General features: G+C 40.4%; 1 protein-coding gene across 1 annotated transcript in view; it reads left to right on the top strand.

The window, feature by feature from the left end:
• LOC135470551 (diphosphoinositol polyphosphate phosphohydrolase 1-like) overlaps window positions 1-19,512 on the top strand; it is a 28,991-nt gene extending 9,479 nt beyond the window's left edge. The window contains exons 2-4 of the mRNA XM_064749565.1: window positions 13,143-13,298; window positions 16,783-16,867; window positions 18,627-19,512. Of these exons, the coding sequence (XP_064605635.1) occupies window positions 13,143-13,298; window positions 16,783-16,867; window positions 18,627-18,736 (351 nt within the window). The 3' untranslated portion in view covers window positions 18,737-19,512. The remainder of the gene's footprint in view (window positions 1-13,142; window positions 13,299-16,782; window positions 16,868-18,626) is intronic.
• The last annotated feature ends 2,669 nt before the right edge of the window (window positions 19,513-22,181 follow it).

Raw genomic sequence — 22,181 nt, 5'->3', positions numbered from 1 at the left:
CAGAATTCCCTGGCTGAATCAAATCAAATATGGTTTGAAGTTTAATTAACCCTCCTCAGGTGTTTACAAAGCTTAATTAACCCTCCTCAGGTGTTTACAAAGCTTAATTTCCAGTGAATTTAAGAACTTTAATCGCCTTTGCTGTTTGTCTGTTCATGGCTTTGTCCGTTCATCAGTATTTTGACATTGTATTAGCAATACTCTTTTCCCTGTGATATATCCAGATGTCCTGGATGAATCTTTAAAATAAAAATTGGTTTGAAGCTTAACATTGGAAACACCTCACGCAGCATTCATACATACATGTATATTGTATCTACATTTATATCCATGTCAGCTTTGAAAAAATATCTTTTCTCACTTGCTATTTATTCTCCTGAGTAATACATGTGAGCACCGCATAATAATTATGATATTAATAAACTTTATTTACAGAGGGTGATGTGCACTTAGTCAGCACTGTAATTGGTCTTCCCTGAGGCCATCTCACTCACACATTCACACAAACTTTCACGCTGTAGGCTGTAATTGTAAAGATTTATAGCCAGGTATAAAGTGTGTGTGTGCGTGTGTGTGTGTGTAGATTTATAGCCAGGTATAAAGTATGTGTGTGTGTGTGTGTGTGTGTGTGTGTATATATATATATATATATATATATATATATATATATATATATACATACTCACACATGGATATATAATTTTGAAAAAAGCACTTCTGTGTCTATATACAAACAGTTTATAGTGTACAAATGGTTTAAGGCCATTAGATGTAAGTATACGTGCGGAAGGTGGAGAACATACAAAAATCTATTTAAATAACTTTCTGTTTTCTTCTTTCTGTGCCATATATTTTCTGGTATTTGGAATATTTGAAATATGACATTCAGATGATGACATTTGACCACCTAGGCTTAGTAGGTTCCAAAACCTCACCTTTAGGTAAAGCAAATAAATCAGAAAAGAATGAATCACATTATAAACTTATTTATTTGTTTGATTGTTTTTATATGCTGCACCTAAGAATATTGCACTTATATGACAGCAGCCATCATTATGGTGGGAGGAAACCAGACAGAGTCTGTGGTAACCCAAGACAGTTGGCAGGTTACTGCCCGCATATGGCAGGAGAGGAAGCCAGCATAAGCTGACTTGAACTCACAGCGACCACATTGTTGAAAGGCTTCTGGGTCATTGCGCTGTGCAGGCACTCTAAACACCTTGGCCCCAGAGGCCCCCAAATTACATTAAATTATAGAAATAGTTTGTCTAAGATTTTGAGAGACAAGAATCAGGTGAGGACTGCTGACAATAGAACTGGATGTTACTGCACAGTTAGGCCACACCTGTTTCAAGAGTTTTACAGGTGGAATAAATCTTTTTTCAATCTTGGCAGAGGAAATAAAACTTGAAAATCACCTAATTTGTGGGAAATCTTTTTCCTGTTGGATACATATTTATATGATCGGAAGCCTTAAAAAGCAGTAAAACCATAAAACATCAAGATCAGACAAAATAAAAAGAGGTTTCTCAGTTTCAGTTTCTTAGTGTCTCCTTGCCAGTAAACACAATATAAAATTGGGGTCGACTTACGAAGGGAATGTCACTTGGTAATGCAACCATGCAGTGCCCTTTGAGGTCTACTGGCCCTTCACAATATTAGCTGGCCCTCAGCTAAATAAGGGAAATATGATGAACCTGTTTTACGATTTATTCATATCTAATGAGTATTGTTTAAGTAGAAGCAGATTTCTCACTTCAGGCCATGCGTCACTATGATGTGATCTCTGTTAGGCTAAGTGTGATGCGATTGTTTTAACAGTGTTAAGCACCTCAAGCGTACCATCTGGTGGCATTCTTAGCGTCAAGTGCCACAGGTGATGTGGTTTGGTAAAGGCAGCAGATAATAGTGTGAGGGTTTAACTTTAGGTCAGTAAGGTATCTATCATCGAGTGCCAAGTGTGCTGTGCTGAAAAGCTAAGCAGACAGGGGAATCGCCAGCTGTGGGTACTCCCCATACCCTTTAGCTTTGCCCAAGTAACCTAAGATGTTATATAAGAGCCTTTTGCCACCTGGAGTACTTGGCCCCGTGCCAGCAATCACTGATACAAAGTTGTACACAGGTTAGCATGCATCAGCGTGTAATGCTTGTTATATTGTACATGTATCTTCTGTGCTGATTAAACAATGTCTCCATGATCAGGCCTCTTGTGGGCAGACTGCCATAAATGTCAGGACAATGCATAATGGAAATGCACACATGGGCATGACCTACCTTGTAAGAAAATAAAGTGCTTGGTGATCAATACAGGCCTACCCTGTACTTTAGTGTTCCATATACATGTACATGTACATGGCGTTGCTGTTAGCACTACTTGCATTTTGGATAGTACATCTGCCATATCTTTGCACTTTGCTGGCAAAATGGAAATTGAAAGTAACCTTTCAAGGCCTGGAAAATCATAGTTTTGTGCGTGTGGTTGTACGTGGGAAAACCTTGAAATTGAAAACCAGCTTGGAGCACACACTGTGAACTTATCTATAGACAAACTACAGAACCAATATATTTATCAAGCATCTAATACTCCTGTCAAAAATTAAAACACAGCTAAAAAATGTTTTTGCTTTATGAAGTTAACAATATGTACCCAGATTCTTTACTGCACACAGAGCAATCTATCAACCACAATTTGAGTTTACATGTTCCATGTTTACATGTTCCACGTTCACATGTTTACATGTTCCATATTCACATGTTCCATGTTTACATGTTCCATATTCACATGTTCCATGTTTACATGTTCCATGTTTTCATGTTCCATGTTTTCATGGTCCATGTTTACATGTAGCTTTGTAAGCACTTGCAGTTTATAACTTAAGGCTTAAGTTGCCTGATAAATGAAATCCTGGCCCCTGAGCTTCAGGCTGTGTACATACATTTAGTATGCAGATTTTCTCTTCAGGAAATTATCAGGAAATTGCTTGATGCACTGTTTATGAGAAAGTTGAACTAACAACATCATTTTACAGTGCATTTTGCATGAAGCTTGTATAACTGTGGACTGTTCATTGTAAGAAGCCTGGAAAATGTGAACATTGGGTCTGAATTTTGATTAAGTATTCGTAAATATCCTTTACTCATTTGTTACATGGGTAAGTTTTAATTTGGATCTTTTCATGAAGAATATTTAATATACACATGTACATGTTGGTAGTATGTGTGTAGGACGCAGAAACCAGAGCTTGGAAAAAGCCATCTCACTTCTCCAGATATCCCACAAGCCCTCTTGACTGAAAGCTACAATCAAGCCGGTTAGAACTGGTATTGAACACGCCACCTCATTGGCCATGACGTAGTCGTATTCAGAGATGAGCCATTAAATGGCCTGTGCAGTGTGAGTCCTACCAAATATCAATACACCTATCCACAAGTCAGCTCAGTGAGAGCAGGCCAGTTTGCTGCTTAGAGCCCACTCTGATTTAGCTGCAGAGCACAGCAGCCACTCCAGCAGGGATAAAGTCCCATCCCAGTAGAGAAATCCATCAGGGGGTAGGGGCTCTCAATGACTCTCTCCACTGTTATGACATTAATCATGTGTCAGCTTGCTCACATGAAATAGCCACTTTCCCTAGTGACACACAATTAAATGTCTGGGGGGATTGTGGAGGCGGGTGGTTGGTGGATGAAACCCTAATCTGTGAGGTATAAGAGTTCCTCTGCTGTGTTACTTATTTGGCATTGAACTATCCACAGGTGTTCTTGGCAAGAGACATGTCTGCTCATGGTACATTTGTTTGGGATGGAGCTATTTTCCAGTGCTCTTGGCAAGAGACATGTCTGCTCGTGGTACATTTGTTTGGGATGGAGCTATTTTCCAGTGCTCTTGGCAAGAGACATGTCTGCTCGTGGTACATTTGTTTGGGATGGAGCTATTTGCCAGTGCTCTTGGCAAGAGACATGTCTGCTCGTGGTACATTTGTTTGGGATGGAGCTTTTTGCCAGTGCTCTTGGCAAGAGACATGTCTGCTCGTGGTACATTTGTTTGGGATGGAGCTATTTGCCAGTGTTCTTGGCAAGAGACATGTCTGCTCGTGGTACATTTGTTTGGGATGGAGATATTTGCCAGTGCTCTTGGCAAGAGACATGTCTGCTCGTGGTACATTTGTTTGGGATGGAGCTATTTGCCAGTGTTCTTGGCAAGAGACGTGTCTGCTTGTGGTACATTTGTTTGGGATGGAGCTATTTGCCAGTGCTCTTGGCAAGAGACATGTCTGCTCATGGTACATTTGTTTTGGGATGGAGATATTTGCCAGTGCTCTTGGCGAGAGACATGTCTGCTTGTGGGACATTTGTTTGGGATGGAGCTATTTGCCATTGTTCTTGACGAGAGACATGTCTGCTCGTGGTACATTTGTTTGGGATGGAGCTATTTGCCAGTGCTCTTGGCGAGAGACATGTCTGCTTGTGGTACATTTGTTTGGGATGGAGATATTTGCCAGTGTTCTTGGCAAGAGACATGTCTGCTTGTGGTACATTTGTTTGGTATGGAGCTATTTGCGAGTGCTCTTGGCGAGAGACGTGTCTGCTTGTGGTACATTTGTTTGGGAGAGAGCTATTTGCAAGTGCTCTTGGCAAGAGACATGCCTGCTTGCGGTACATTTGTTTGGGATGGATCTATTTGCGAGTGCTCTTGGCAAGAGACGTCTGCTTGTGGTACATTTGTTTGGGATGGAGCTATTTGCAAGTGTTCTTGGCAAGAGGCATGTCTGCTTGTGGTACATTTGTTTGGTATAGGTATTTCCAGGCGTTCAAGACAAAAGGCTCATGTCTGCACATGGTGCATTTATTTGGGATTGAGCTACATATGCTGTATTCCCAGGTGTTCTAGGCAAAAGACATATGTCTGGATGTGGTATGTTTGTTTGGTACAGCTACTCCCAGGTGTTTGAGACAAGAGGCATACACATGGTGCATTTGTTTGAGATGTCTACATTTGGAACATTTGTTATCTTATCCATTTATGCATGGCATGGTAATTTGGCTGGTTGATGCACTTAGTCGGTATGGGCTTTGGTCTGTCTATTCCACCTTTATTAAATACTCAGGAGAGTTGTATGATACAGATTTTCTGTTACATATATGGCACTACGTATATACATGTATAACCATTAAGATGGCCGAGGAGAACATAGCACTGGATAGTCAATTATAACTGCACAACCAGCAACCAACTTTCAAGAAGATTCACCAACAATGTGACATTAAATGAGTCTTAGTGAGTGCGCAGTTTATGTGTATTTTTTTAAGTTCTCTTCTTGAAACTACGCACCAGTTAATGTAAAGTGTTCACACATATTCTCATAAAGTGGAAGTACAATTTGCTGAATTACACGTGACTGTTGAGAGTTACAACACTTTTTAGTTACATGTGACTGAGAGTTACGTGTGACTGTTGAGAGTTATGTGTGACTGTTGAGAGTTACGATGCTTTCTAGGATGTATACATGTGAATTTGTTTGTCCTTCAGCGAAAAATTCCTGGTCATGTGTACTTGATAAGGCTACGTTACCGTAGAATATGTCAAGGTCAAGTCAAGGTTAAATGTTTCAGAAAGATTTGGCATTCTTGTAACTGATCTGTAGATGTATATGTATTTTGCAGTCTGAACATTTACATGTAACTGCGGTTTTCTTTGTGAGAATTTGTTTTTCAGTATTTTGTGAGACAGTATTTGTATGGTGGACATTTAAGTGTACTTTATGAACACTCTGCCATAGTAAATTATACAAGTGTGTGTGTTTTTTGTTTTTCTTTTTAACTTTTACAGTATTGAAGACATGTTGTGGTAGGATACTCTAAAACTCTACCAGTGATCTGAATAGCACAGACTGCCAGAATTGAGAAGAGCCTTTTTTCAGCAGTGCAGATGTTCTGGATATGATTGAGTTACATGTGTAGCTCTGTCAGCTCACATCTGCTGTTCACTCAGTAGATTGATGAGCATCAATGGAGGATGATAGCTGCAGGGGAAATTAAAGCGCATTGGCCCCAGGATGAGGATGCATGGCATGGCAGTGTCATGTACAGCCTGGAGAAATGACCCTGATGTGAAATGTGTTTATTTGATCTGTCTACTGGTCCCAATCAGCTGAAGAGACCATCCATTGCCAAATTATCTTTCCAATTTATTAGAGACTTTCTGTGCAGTGCATTCCATTCACGAAATTGTATATCACCAAGGGGGAGATAACTACATTTAGGCTTGAGCTGTTACTGGATATATGTGCAGATATTCACATGGTACATATGTAGTATATTTGTAATAACTTTAATATCTATCTAAAAGGATTTGAGACTCTGGGCAGGACTTTTTACCACATTAGTCATAGATATATAGATCTGCAAATCTCCCTGTCTATTTAGTCAGGATGGTCTCATGTAAGGGCACGAATCTCCCTGTCTATTCAGTCAGGATGGTCTCATGTAAGGGCACAAATCTCCCTGTCTATTCAGTCAGGATTGTTTCATGTAAGGGTGCAAATCTCCCTGTCTATTCAGTCAGGATGGTTTCTTGTAAGGGTGCAAATCTCCCTGTCTATTCAGCCAGGATGGTTTCATGTAAGGGTGCAAATCTCACTGTCTATTCAGTCAGGATTGTTTCATGTAAGGGTGCAAATCTCACTGTCTATTCAGTCAGGATGGTTTCATGTAAGGGTGCAAATCTCCCTGTCTATTCAGTCAGGATGGTTTCATTTAAGGGTGCAAATCTCCCTGTCTATTCAGTCAGGATGGTCTCATGTAAGGGCGTGAAAACTATTGCATGAAAAAAAATGAAAAATTAAGTTAAACCACAACTCTCTACCCTCGCAGTCATTTCTGCATGTGCTGCTTGTAAAGTTTTGATATAAAACACCATAAGAGTCATAAATGTTGTACAAATCTGAAAGATACACCAACCAATTTGATGGCCCATTATGAGAGCATCTGCTTCAAAGTTGGGAGATCTGTCATCAAACCGGAGTAGGGTCGTATCAAGGGCTAGTTGGCCCAGTATCAGTATAATGTGAGTTGGTGGAGTGTCAGGTCTGGTGTGTTTGGCATGATACTTCATTGATGGTAGCACTTTGGCAGCATTGACTTGCCCCACCTCAAGAAAAACGCACCAAATTGACTGCTCATTGACTGAAAAATTTTAAGGATGAAGTAAAAACCCAAACGTGTAGGTATTCAAACATACAGCGTAATGACCCAGGGGCCTCTCACCAATGTGGTTGCTGTGAGTTCAAGTTCAGCTCATGCTGGCTTCCTCTCCAGCTGTATGTGGAAAGGTCTGTCCGCAACCTGCAGATAGTTGTGGGTTTCCCCCGTGCTCTGCCCAGTTTCCTCCCATTATAATGCTGGCTGCCATCGTATCAGTGAAATTTTCTTGAGCATGACATAAAACACCAATCAAATCAAAATCAAACTTAAGCTCATGTTCACACTTGTGTGAAATCCAGAAGACACAAAATGTATTCTTAGATTAGTTGTTTACACATCAAAGATAGTAATCAATTCACTGTTTTACATCTGGATAAGTTGTCTAGCTAGGCCAAGGCCTCAAGTTTAATTAAACACAAAGAACGATTAAACACAAAATAGAGCACGATTATTTTTTTGTAATATTATTGGTTGACCTATACATGTAACTGATATGATTTTAATTACAGCAATGAAAACTGACCTAAATACATGTATATAAAGCTTACGTGCATAGTGTGTATGCCGGGTATTTAAGTTGACCAAAAACAAATTTAACAAAGTTTGAATGGGTTATGGTCTGCAGTTTAAGAAAATTTTTGCCTCCATTTTCATTTGAGTTTGTGCAAAGCTTTGTTGATGTTACCATGGGAGACATTCGAGCTAAAATTGCATGTCATGTATTTATAGGTAAAAGTGATATGTAGCATGCCCACCACACTCCTGTCATGTCATAATTAATGGGCCTCTGTTGAGCAGAATAAACCAGTAAGGGTTATGATATATATGTACATGTATTTATGAACTGAGAACGATCAGTGATACCAGGTGCATGTCTGTACAGCTTAATTAACCAAACCTGTGGTCATGTGACGGACATGGTGTTGCTCTGAGGTGATGTGACTGATGTGGTGTTCTGTTAAGGTGATGTGACTGACGTGATGTTGCTCTGAGGTGATATGACTGATATGGCAGTGTTCTGAGTTGGTGTGACTGACATGATGTTGCTCTGAGGTGATGTGACTGATATGGTGGTGCTCTAAGGTGGTGTGACTGACATGGTGTTGCTCTGAGGTGATGTGACCGATATGGTGGTGCTCTAAGGTGGTGTGACTGACATGATGTTGCTCTGAGGTGATGTGATGGACATGGTGGTGTTCTATTAAGGTGATGTGACTGACGTGGTGTTGCTCTGAGGTGATGTGACTGACATGATGTTGCTTTGAGGTGATGTGACTGATATGGTGGTGCTCTAAGGTGGTGTGACTGACATGATGTTGCTCTGAGGTGATGTGACTGATATGGTGGTGCTCTAAGGTGGTGTGACTGTGAGGGACATGGTGGTGTTCTATTAAGGTGATGTGACTGACGTGGTGTTGCTCTGAGGTGATGTGACTGATATGGCAGTGTTCTGAGTTGGTGTGACTGACATGATGTTGCTCTGAGGTGATGTGACTGATATGGTGGTGCTCTAAGGTGGTGTGACTGACATGGTGTTGCTCTGAGGTGATGTGACCGATATGGTGGTGCTCTAAGGTGGTGTGACTGACATGATGTTGCTCTGAGGTGATGTGATGGACATGGTGGTGTTCTATTAAGGTGATGTGACTGACGTGGTGTTGCTCTTAGGTGATGTGACTGATATGTCGGTGTTCTAAGGTGGTGTGACTGAATGATGTTGCTCTTAGGTGGTGTGGCTGACATGGTGGTGTTCTATTAAGGGGATGTGACTGACGTGATGTTGCTCTGAGGTGATGTGACTGATATGGCAGTGTTCTGAGTTGGTGTGACTGACATGATGTTGCTCTGAGGTGATGTGACTGACATGATGTTGCTCTGAGGTGATGTGACTGATATGGTGGTGCTCTAAGATGATTTGACTGACATGATGTTGCTTTGAGGTGATGTGACTGATATGGTGGTGCTCTAAGGTGGTGTGACTGACATGATGTTGCTCTGAGGTGATGTGACTGATATGGTGGTGCTCTAAGGTGGTGTGACTGACATGGTGTTGCTCTGAGGTGATGTGACCGATATGGTGTTGCTCTAAGGTGGTGTGACTGACATGATGTTGCTCTGAGGTGATGTGATGGACATGGTGGTGTTCTATTAAGGTGATGTGACTGACGTGGTGTTGCTCTGAGGTGATGTGACTGATATGGCAGTGTTCTGAGTTGGTGTGACTGACATGATGTTGCTCTGAGGTGATGTGATGGACATGGTGGTGTTCTATTAAGGTGATGTGACTGACATGGTGTTGCTCTGAGGTGATGTGACTGATATGGCGGTGTTCTAAGGTTGTGTGACTGAAATGATGTTGCTCTGAGGTGGTGTGGCTGACATGGTGGTGTTCTATTAAGGTGATGTGACTGACGTGGTGTTGCTCTGAGGTGATGTGACTGATATGGTGGTGTTCTAAGGTGGTGTGAGTGACATGATGTTGCTCTGAGGTGATGTGACTGATATGGTGGTGCTCTTAGGTGGTGTGACTGACATGATGTTGCTCTGAGGTGATGTGACTGATATGGTGGTGCTCTAAGGTGGTGTGAGCGACATGATGTTGCTCTGAGGTGATGTGACCGATATGGTGGTGCTCTAAGATGGTGTGACTGATATGATGTTGCTCTGAGGTGATGTGACTGATATGGTGGTGCTCTAAGGTGGTGTGACTGACATGACGTTGCTCTGAGGTGATGTGACTGATATGGTGGTGCTCTTAGGTGGTGTGACTGACATGATGTTGCTCTGAGGTGATGTGACTGATATGGTGGTGCTCTAAGGTGGTGTGAGCGACATGATGTTGCTCTGAGGTGATGTGACCGATATGGTGGTGCTCTAAGGTGGTGTGACTGACATGATGTTGCTCTGAGGTGATGTGACTGATATGGTGGTGCTCTAAGTTAGTGTGACTGAAATGATGTTGCTCTGAGGTGGTGTGGCTGACATGGTGGTGTTCTATTAAGGTGATGTGACTGACGTGGTGTTGCTCTGAGGGGATGTGACTGATATGGCAGTGTTCTAAGTCAGTGTGACCAACTTGGTGTTGCTTTGAGGTGGTGTGATTGACATGGTGTTGCTCTGAGGTGGTGTGACTGACATGGTGTTGCTTTGAGGTGATGTGACTAACCTGATGTTGCCCTGAGGTAATGACTGACATGATGTTGCCCTGAAGTAATCAAACTGATAACATGTATCTCTAACATTATGCTACTCACAGATAAAGTTTGTCACATATATCTGACTGATATTGATGTCCTGTGACAGACACATGTACTGATATCATGTGATGGATGATGATATAATAATCTGATGACAAAAATCCTTGTACCTGAGGATATGTGAATGCGATGTGGTTACTAAATAATTTTCTCAGTTCCTATGGACTTTAGTTGGAAAAATACCAGATTTCGCCACACATCAGTTGGGAATGAATTGTTAATATGGAAATACCACAGTGTACATGCATGTAATGAAACTGTTTCCCTGACATGTAGATACCTGTATACACCCTGTCAACCTCACTGTCCTTAGTACCATACTGATCTACTTGTTACATAATCCAGATGTGTAGATTTGTTGTATCATGTAGTAAATGAATTTAAGTAAATGAATGAGTATTTTGATGCACCCTAATCTAATGGATGTTATAGAGCTACAGGATACCTTGTGTATACATTGGGAACCTGTGGGATTTGTCTTGTGTATCCACCACCTACATCCAATTGCTGAGAGTAGAGCAGGCATTATATGGCCCGTATAGCTCTGAGCATTGAGGTAATGTTCCATAGCGGTAATAAAGCACAAATCTGGTTGAAGGCGGATGCTGTCTCTGAGCCAAACTAATAAAACATTTCCCTGGGGATGCCTGAGATGATTGTCTCGTTTGATCGCGATTATTGTACATGTAGCTGGCTGTGGTGGTCCTCTTCATCTGCATGCTGGCCTGGTCAGCACTATTGTAGTGCTTATTCTGTATGCTGTCTCACCATCTTCACACTGGCCTGGTCAGCACTATTGCAGTGCTTTTCCTGTATGCTGTCTCACCATCTTCACACTGGCCTGGTCAGCACTATTGTAGTGCTTATTCTGTATGCTGTCTCACCATCTTCACACTGGCCTGGTCAGCACTATTGTAGTGCTTATTCTGTATGCTGTATCACCATCTTCACACTGGCCTGGTCAGCACTATTGTAGTGCTTATTCTGTATGCTGTCTCACCATCTTCACACTGGCCTGGTCAGCACTATTGCGGTGCTTTTCCTGTATGCTGTCTCACCATCTTCACACTGGCCTGGTCAGCACTATTGTAGTGCTTTTCCTGTATGCTGTATCAGCAACTACATTAATTGTTGAAGGATTTTAAATTTTAGTCATGAATTGCTCTGAAAAAGTCATGGATTTTGCAAGTTTAAGAGAAAGTCAGGAATTTTTGTTTCTGATTGCTAGCCCGTATACTTGAGTGTTATTACTACTTTATCTATTTGTAAGCAAATTACATTCTAGAATATAATTAATGCACTGTGTTCATACAGTCTGTGGGTGGCCGGGCGACTAAAGAGGGAGATGTGGAGGCCATACAAATATGAAATCAAAACAACATTCAAAACTGATATTCAAGCTTTAGCATTTTGTGCTGTTAATTTATGAATTTTGGTTGGATTTTGCCATGAAAAATCATGAATTTTTGTTGTGAAATATGTTGTGACAACAACCCCCAGTTAACACAGCATATTTCATGTTAATCATGTTGTTACCTCAGTCTGAAGTGCATATCTGATTCCTCAAACCTTAGCATATTGTCAGGCAACACATGTCAATCTCTTTCAGTCATGGGGAACAGATAGGGTATCATTGACCATATCTACATGCATGCACACACCTCACAGCAGGGTCGTTCTTAAGATCAGGGTAATCATTATCGGAGCGCTGCTCCTACACCCAAACACTCACCACCCCTCCACAACCACCCGCCCACCACCCCCATGTACGATTCTGCTTTGTGACACACATGTACGATTGTGCTTTGTGACATACATGTACATGTACGATTGTGCTTTGTGACATACATGTACATGTACGATTGTGCTTTGTGACACACATGTACATGTACAATTCTGCTATGTGACACACATGTACATGGACGATTGTGCTTTATGACATGCATGTACATGTACGATTGTGCTTTGTGACACACATGTACATGTACAATTCTGCTATGTGACACACATGTACATGGACGATTGTGCTTTATGACATGCATGTACATGTACAATTCTGCTTTGTGACACACATGTACATGTACAATTCTGCTTTGTGACACACATTTACATGTACAATTCTGCTTTGTGACACACATGTACATGTACGATTGTGCTTTGTGACATACATGTACATGGATGATTCTGCTTTGTGACACACATGTACATGTACAATTTCTGCTTTGTGACATACACGTACATGGATGATTCTGCTTTTTGACACACATGTACATGTTCAATTCTGCTTTGTGACATACACGTACATGGATGATTCTGCTTTTTGACACACATGTACATGTACAATTCTGCTTTGTGACATACACGTACATGGATGATTCTGCTTTTTGACACACATGTACATGTACAATTCTGCTTTGTGACATACAGGTACATGGATGATTCTGCTTTTTGACACACATGTACATGTTCAATTCTGCTTTGTGACATACATGTACATGGATGATTCTGCTTTGTGACACACATGTACATGTACGATTGTGCTTTATGACATGCATGTACATGTACGATTCTGCTTTGACGAAATGTTTCAACACCTTCCCTTCATTTCATAGAATGGAAGTAACATTTTGCTGATTTTCTTGTAATGTATATGACTTTACCTTGTGTGTGTGCGCGTTTGTGCAGGTATTGCTGGTGTCCAGTAGTCGAATGCCGGACAGGTGGGTGGTACCTGGGGGAGGGGTGGAGCCTCTAGAAGACCCAGAAAATGCTGCTAAGAGGGAGATACTGGAGGAGGCAGGGGTGCGGGGAGAGCTCGGCAGACACCTGGGTGTTTTTGAGGTGAGACCATATTTTTGTACAGCATGGGAGTTGTCATCAACTTTAGTCTTGTGTATGTAGTGCAGCTTACTGCTGCAGGACTACTGAAGGACTACTGCAGGACTACTGAAGGACTATGGCAGGACTATTGCAGGACTATTGCAAGACTACTGCAGGACTACTGCAGGACTACTAAAGAACTACTGCAGGACTATTGAAGAACTACTGCAGGACTATAGCAGGACTACTGAAGGACTATGGCAGGACTATTGTTATAGAGCTACAGCAGGACTACTGAAGGACTACTAAAGAACTACTGAAGGACTGCTAAAGTAAATGTATTATCAAATGAAGTATTATTATCAGTCAGAAATAATCCAAACTGACGTTTATGCTGAAAATCAATTTTTCTCACATACACTGTACTCATCTCATGTTTGCAAAAATAACGCTTTCTGATCCATTATGAATTACTATTGTTCTCCCTGTGAGGTCAAAATCAAACATTTTTTTTCTTCAGGCATTCCTTTAACATGTAAAAAACTAAGAAAAATAATCATGTGAAACATATGACGTTAAGATGGATTTAGGGTTAGCAACGTGAGATTGTTTTTCAGCCTCCCGTATCTTCATCTTAAGCTAAAGATAATTTAGAGAATCCAGAACCGTGTCTATCTTTATTAATTTAGACGTCCTGAGAACTTAAGACACTTGACATTAATGGGAAGATTTTGTCCATCACAAATTTTCATAATAGGTAAATGAAGGCTTATTACTTGTTCATGTGCATACAGTAATTGGATATAAAATATATGAGCGTATAGACACTGGAGAATAATTTTGCTCTGCCATCAAAGTACATGCAGATGTGGACAGTTTATAAGGTGATGTCACATTGGGTGTGTCTGTCTCTAGGGATCTGCAGTAGATAGTGTACTTTATACATACATGTTCATCTATCTTTTATATATACTGTATAGACTTTGTAAATAACCTTTTGTGTGAATGTGTGATTGACTCAAGCAAGATTGGTTTTGTAACTAATTGCTCTCACTCAGAAAATAAAGTATAATTATTATAATTATTAGATCTATAAATTACACACACATACATGCACACTTGGCAGGGTTGTTGATTTGCCATATCAACTGTTACAAACAAAGTCAGTAAACATCTTGCAGGGTTGGACGCAGGGACTTCTGTGTCCTTCAGAATAGGAATTCTAGATTTGGACATAAAGTTTTTATGGCTTTGGACTCTTTGAACTAAGTGTTTAATGAAGCAGCTGAAATGTGTATTTACAAATTTTCAAGCTTCATTTGCCCTATCCTGTAAAGAGTACGTAATAAATGGTACATTTAAATTTTTCTTTGTGTCATTCGATTCTGTTTTCTAGGAAAATAAAATAAAGGCGTGCACAAAGATTGCTTGATACACCACTGTCTTATATTATACTGTACATTGTTGGTTAGCACGCTAGCGCAGCGTAATGACCCAGGAGTCTCTCACCAATGCGGTCGCTGTGAGTTCAAGTCCAGCTCATGCTGGCTTCCTCTCTGGCGGTACATAGGAAGGTCTGCAGCACCCTGCGGATGGTCGTGGGTTTCCTCCGGGCTCTGCCCGATTTCCACCTACCATAATGCTGGCCGCCGTCGTATAAATGAAATATTCTTGAGCACGGTGTAAAACACCAATCAAATAAATAAATAATAAATAAATATATTTTATAGATTTTACGGATATAAATAAAATCAGATTCCAAAATTAAGAAGCATGCTAGTGTCTTAATATTTTTGTCTTTCACTGAGTAGACCCATATTTTTGGCTGCATGGTCTCGCCCTGCCACAAGAAAACACAGTACATGTTCACACACCAAATGACTCCTTTGTATGACTGAAATATTGTTTAGAAAACCAAAGCCTACATATATATATAAATTAGGCCCACAGGATAATAAAGCATCTTTTCTTCGAGGTAGGGAGGGGCCTCCGTGGCTCAGTTGGTTAGCACGTTAGCGCAGCGTAATGACCCAGAAGCCTCTCACCAGTGCGGTCGCTGTGAGTCCAGCTCATGCTGGCTTCCTCTCCGGCCGTAAGTGGGAAGGTCTGCCAGCAACCTACGGATGGTCATGGGTTTCCCCCGGGCTCTACCCGGTTTCCTCCCACCATAATGCTGGCCGCCGTCGTATAAGTGAAATATTCTTGAGTACGGCGTAAAGCCCCAATCAAATAAATAAATAAATAATAAATAAAAAAAAAAAAAATTTCTTCAAGGTAGGGAGTTACAATGTTCATGTATAATCAGTATGCAAAAACAAGATTAGAACAGGAATAGAGGATACCAAAAGATAAATATATGCACTGTACATGTATGTACCTTTATAATATACAAAAGCACAAGTTCAGAACGCAACGGTTAAAGCATATTTTTGCTGAGTAAACACGACAGAATTGTGATTATGCTTCGATCATACCCACTCTCGTTACATGGAAATCATTAAAAATGAATACATAATGATGGTGGCAATTCGGTTGATGCACATTACGTTATATCTCTTTGATAATATTGGAAAATTGAATTTTGTTAATCTCAACTCTCACTTCATTATTTAAAGAATTATTTCTTTTTGGCTAAATGTCTGCTGTATCATGTGGTGAATAAGAGTGTGCGGTAAAACGGTAAAGAAATCAGGGTTAGGAAGGTTTTGTGCATGTGTGCACTGATTAAGGCAGAGGGAATAATTCATGGTGGCTTTTGAGCTATCAGGAGGAGTTTCCGGTAACTCTACATGGAGATTATCAGGTATACAAAGCTTACATGTATCAGCTCTTTATGTTACACTGAACATCCGTTAATGCGTCTCATATTTCCAACAAAGATTGTCCGAAATTTGAGCTGGTAAATGTAGAAGTTTGAACAAAAAATGTATGCATATTATAAATAGTGTGTTAATGTATATTTTGTGAGATTCCGTCTTTCTGTTTGCTAATCTGTGTGTTAACCTGGAGTATCCAACCCTTATCTGTGTTCTCCTTGCACATGTAACTGCCGATGTTTGCAAGAGGGCATGTGTATAAAAAGGAAAACGATGTGCTTTGAATGCCACATATTGTGCCTGTGGTAGGTGTCAGGTTTTTCTGGTTTGAATCAATTCTTGGATTTCCCCAGTTTGCCACAAGGCTGTCCTTGACACAGTGCATCAAGATGCTGTAGCTATGTAATAAGGGCGTCTATTCCACGTCCATTATGGCGACAGTTTCAAATCCAGAACTGGTAAATTTGTTTAGTGAGAGTTACATGGAAGTGTTGGATAAGTTGAAATGCAGATGTGGTAACCTTTGTGTAGGGAAAATTACATGTGAATTTTTGGTGCTTATTGAGTACCAGTGTGATCAGTCAAATATTCATCCAGAATAAGAAATATGACAGTCTATTTTGTTCTGTCATCAGGAGTACAGCATAAAACACCAATCAAATAAATAAATGAATAAATTTTATCATCAGAATGTGGACCGAAAACACAGAACGTTGGTGTACGTGTTTATTGCCACAGAGCTGTTGGAAGAGTGGGAAGATCTCAGGTCAATGGGTAAGTAAACATGTGCATCAGTCACCTACCGATCTTGTGTAGGAGTGGGAAGATCTCAGATCTGTGGGTAAGTATGCTTGTGCAGCAAGTATCATCTGTGGCTGCCATGTCCCCATTAATCTCATTGAAATCAAATCCTTTCACTTCTGCTGTTTCATGAAAGCAAAATGATCTGATTTTAATGAGATTTGGTTTGTTTAAATAGCATTATTAGGGTTCTGCCCAGAAAATGTTGAGTGGCGGGCACCAAGTATGGGATGACAAAGCGAGCAAGCAGGGAATTTGTAAGCAGGGAAGCGTCCTGCTTCACATGGAAAAAGTTTTTCAAAAAGTACCCATTTAATGGTTCTCTGAGGTAGCATCTGAACCATGAAAGATAAAAAGAAAGCTGGAACAAAATCTGTGGAGCATATCAGTAGAAATGTAGGATGTAAAATACTTTATAGGCCTCCTGCACAATGTAGACTCGCATGCGAATTCAGTGTTGTAGTTGCTTTTATATTGTTTTGTTACTTTCACACTGCCCACATTGAAGTTTGCAATGCGTTTTATATCAATACCTGACATCTGCTTTATTTTTTCAAACTGAAATAAGGCTTGTTTCTCTTGATTGGATCGCTTTGCTACTAGAAAATAACTCAGAGTAGACTTTTCATGGTTCGTTATTTAAGTTGGCATTTGTCACTGTGAATGGAGATTTGTCACGCATATCGTCATAGCGACCGTTTAGTTTGGAAAATACGGTCAGAAAGTGTATTTTTGGGCTATCTTCCATCATTTTGTACTGAGACAACTTCAGGGGATACTTGCTTACCAAGAAATCAGTCTGGTTTCGTGATGTATTCTGTATACCGTGAACAGTTAGCTCCATCTGACGTCAGAAGGAGAGATCTAGCCAGATTGAGAAATGTGCCGAAGACAGTGTCGCAAACATCTGTACGCACCTCTTTTCCTCAATGTTTATGACGATCACAATCGTTTTGCAGCAGATCACTTTTGAGAGACCCGGATCATCAGAGGTTGCCAAACAGTACGATCACTTGCTAATCTAGTGTCCTTTCCACAATTTATGAATAAAGCTGTCTTGATTTTTGAGTTTTGGGCACATCAAGAATTCATGTTTGACACTAGGCCCTCAACGCTAGTGCTGGGCGTGGCCACCCATCGCCGTCCACTGTGGGCAGAACCCAGATTATTGGATTTCGAAATTTATTTTAGGTTTGTGCGTCTTGCACTTGTGTGTTGAACTAAGGTTTTGCATACGTGCAAAACACAAGGGGGATGTCCCATCGCCAGTGCTCTGTGTTCATCTTAATTTCTGTAAATTTCAAAATTCACAACTTCGTATCTGGTGTATTAGAATTATTGTTGAGGTAAATGTTAGGGGCAGTGTCTCTAAAAATACTGCATGTATCAAGCTCAGGTTTGACATGTAAAAACACAGTGACACTAGAGGGATATTCCCTTGTTGAGGCTTTATGTGCAGTTTAATTACTGTAAATTTTTAAAAAATCAGACTTAGTGTCTGGTGTATTAGAATCATTGATAGGTAAATATTAGGGGAGATATTTCTAAAAATATGGTAAGAATTTAGCTGAGGTTTAGCATACATATAAAGCACAATTTTACCAAGTGGATGCTTCATTGTTCATGCCCTGCATGTATGTCAGTTACCGTAAATTACAGAATTCATGACCATCGCATATCTTTGTGTTAAAATAGCCATGCTAACCAGTATAAGTTTTTCTTGTGATTTCAGGACGGAAGAGGAAGTGGTTCAGCCTGGCTGAAGCGAGAGAACACTTGAGCAGTTTTAAGGCCATACAGGTGAATTACCTGGATCTTCTAGAGCACGAGAAGGTCACTTGAGGTAACCGTGCCAGCTGACCTGTAGCTAGTGTGTTATGCTCAATGGGCTAACCACCCTATTTCTAGTCTTACCTGCCCTGCTCACCTGTTAATGAGCCAACAGTAAGTTACCTATGGAGGTGCATCTTCACCCTGCCAACAGAGGGCTTTACAGCAAGAGGACTATTTCTTCAACTGAGGAACTACTTTTCCACACTATTTTTCTATCCAATGGATCTCAAAAAGTCAGACCGTGGAAGGTGATTTCTGTATCATTTTAGAGTTTGAATTGATGTCTCATGTGTCAATCCAAAAGGAACAGCTGGACGAAGTCACTTCTCTAGTGTTTTCTCTCATCCCCCAGATTGTGACTCTTGTTTTAATCTGATTGAGTTCAAAAGGGCACCATCCCACATGGTGATGTGTATACTATTTTGTGGGTGATATCCATGAATTTGTAATCTGGCCTGTTGCAGGTTGGTCGTTGATACTGGCATGCAACAGGTTCTCAAAAGATGCCAATCTGTATGCGTTTTTACTGGTTGATCTCAGATTGGAATACCAATGTGATAGCTGGCACCACACCTTCACCCTCACCCTCACAATTGGTCTAGCCCTCAGCCCCACAGTGGTAAGATGTTATATTCAGCAGTAGTGTCATTTGATATTATGTCGTTGATATTATAGCTACGAAAAGACAACTCAAAATTAGGTATTTTCGGTATTGTATTTAGAAAGGTTTGACGGGTTATTAAGTGAGTTACATTGCCTAGCAATCAAAGCACTACAGATCAGTTATCCAGTGCTGGGCTTTATTGTGACAGTTCAGGGTGACAGTTGTGTCAGCGCATTCACTCCGTGATACTTCTAATCAGAAAGTAATGAGATATTATTACTTGTATTATTATCATTATTATTATTATTATTATTTTGAGCTGTGATTTTTGTTCATATAGTGATAAAAGTGTAGATATGGGGGCATTTTTGTATGAATCCAGATGATTATTTGAAGTGATGAGAACTAGTGAGAAAGTGTGTGATGACGACACCTGATCCGCCTGTCGGCTTGTCACCAAACATTTAACACTATTTAAATATGTATGTATAAACAGATTCCCCATTCCTGTCCACCTGGACATGTCCATGTATGTGTACAGTGTATTATATACTTTACCATAGATATGTACATAAGGATTTGTCATATTAAAACACACAATACTTGGTATTCCAGCTGCATGTAGGTTTAATTCTGACCCTCAGCATGTCTTCCATCACAGTTTTGTTTAGAGGCTTCATTGTATTAAGCTATGGCCATTCACATTTCATCCTAGTAGGTGAAAAGTTGCGTTACATTTTGGAAAGTTTTTATTTCATAGCAAGTCTTATAGTCATCTTGAAGAGCTTACAAATGAAATCCAGATGGGTCATTACATGTATCAGTAGAATTCAGGTTGTTCCCTTACCCATGGCAGACTTTGGCAATTTATATTTGAACTTTGTTTTTCATATAATCTTGTTTTCTGTTCTGTTTCCATGTAATCTCCTTGTTATCTGTTTAGTAGAGATACATTTCAGCCTCTGACTTTCTATCACACTCACATTTGAACCTCTGGCTTTCAGTTATAGTCACATTTGAATCTCTGGCTTTCAGTCATACAAACATGTGAACCCCTGGCTTTCAGTCATACTCACATTTGAGCCTTTGGCTTTCAGTCATACTCACATTTGAACCTCTGGCTTTTAATCATACTCACATTTGAACCTCTGGCTTTTAATCATACTCACATTTGAACCTCTGACTTTCAGTCTTTCTCACATTTGGATCTCTGGCTTTCAGTCATACTCTGCCAGCTCATGCTGGCTTCCTCTCCGGCCGTAAGTGGGAGGGTCTGCAGCAACCTGGATGGTCATGGATTTCCCCTCCGGGCTCTGTCCGGTTTCCTCCCATCATAATGCTGACCGCCATTGTATAAGTGAAATATTCTTGAGTACGGCGTAAAACACCAGTCAAATAAATAAATAAATAAATAAAATTCAGTCATACTCACACTTGAGCCTTGGGCTTTCAGTCATACTCACATTTGAACCTCTGGCTTTTAATCATACTCACATTTGAACCTCTGGCTTTTAATCATACTCACATTTGAACCTCTGACTTTCAGTCTTTCTCACATTTGGATCTCTGGCTTTCAGTCATACTCTGCCAGCTCATGCTGGCTTCCTCTCCGGCCGTAAGTGGGAGGGTCTGCAGCAACCTGGATGGTCATGGATTTCCCCTCCGGGCTCTGTCCGGTTTCCTCCCATCATAATGCTGACCGCCATTGTATAAGTGAAATATTCTTGAGTACGGCGTAAAACACCAGTCAAATAAATAAATAAATAAAATTCAGTCATACTCACACTTGAGCCTTGGGCTTTCAGTCATTCTCACATTTCAACCTCTGGTTTTCAGTCACTCTCACATTTGAACCTCCAGCATTCAGTCATACTCACATTTGAACCTCCAGCTTTCAGTCATACTCACATTTAAACCTCCAGCTTTCGATCACTCTCACTTTTAAACCTCTGGCTTTCAGTCATTCTCACATTTCAACCTCTGGTTTTCAGTCATTCTCACATTTGAACCTCCAGCATTCAGTCATACTCACATTTGAACCTCCAGCTTTCAGTCATACTCACATTTAAACCTCCAGCTTTCGATCACTCTCACTTTTAAACCTCTGGCTTTCAGTCATTCTCACATTTGAACCTCTGACTTTCAGTCATTCTCACATTTGAACCTCTGGCTTTCAGTCATACTCACATTTTTAACTTTCGGCTTTCTGTTACATTGCCAAGTACATGTAGATCTGTGGGTTTCTATTTTGTTGTAGATCAAGGCTCTGGCTTTTTCACATTGCTAATGGAACTTCTGGACTTCTCTTATTTTCTTGATTAAACCTCTGACTTTTCTGTCATGTTCATTAAACCTCTGACTTTTCTCTCATGTTGATTAAACTTCTGCCTTTTCTGTCTTGATTAAACCTCTGACATTTCAGTCATGTTGAGTAAACCTCTGACTTCTCTGTCATGTTGATTAAACCTCTGACTTATCTGCTTTTTTTTATTAAACTTCTGACTTCTGTCATGTTGATTGTAGATCTGACTTTTCTGTCTTTTTTACATTTGAAGATATTTTGTTCTTGGGTTAGGCTTTGACCTAGAGACATGTACATCCAAGTGCATTTATCCAGCTGTTCGATTTGCATAGGATTCTTGAGTATGGCTTGAAACAGGAATTAACCAGTTTAGTTGGATGGATGCCAAATCACATGTTAATAGCCCCCAAGAAATTCCTGGGGATGAGATCTAATGATTCCAAAGATGGGATCTAATGCGTCTGGGGATGGGATTTAATGCTCTGGGGATGAGATCTAATGCTCTGGGGATGAGATCTAATGCTCTGGGGATGGGATATAATGCCTCT

Source organism: Liolophura sinensis, chromosome 7 (assembly GCF_032854445.1).
Source record: "Liolophura sinensis isolate JHLJ2023 chromosome 7, CUHK_Ljap_v2, whole genome shotgun sequence".
Taxonomy (NCBI): Eukaryota; Metazoa; Mollusca; class Polyplacophora; order Chitonida; family Chitonidae; genus Liolophura; species Liolophura sinensis.
This window is presented reverse-complemented; position numbering and strand designations above follow the sequence as displayed.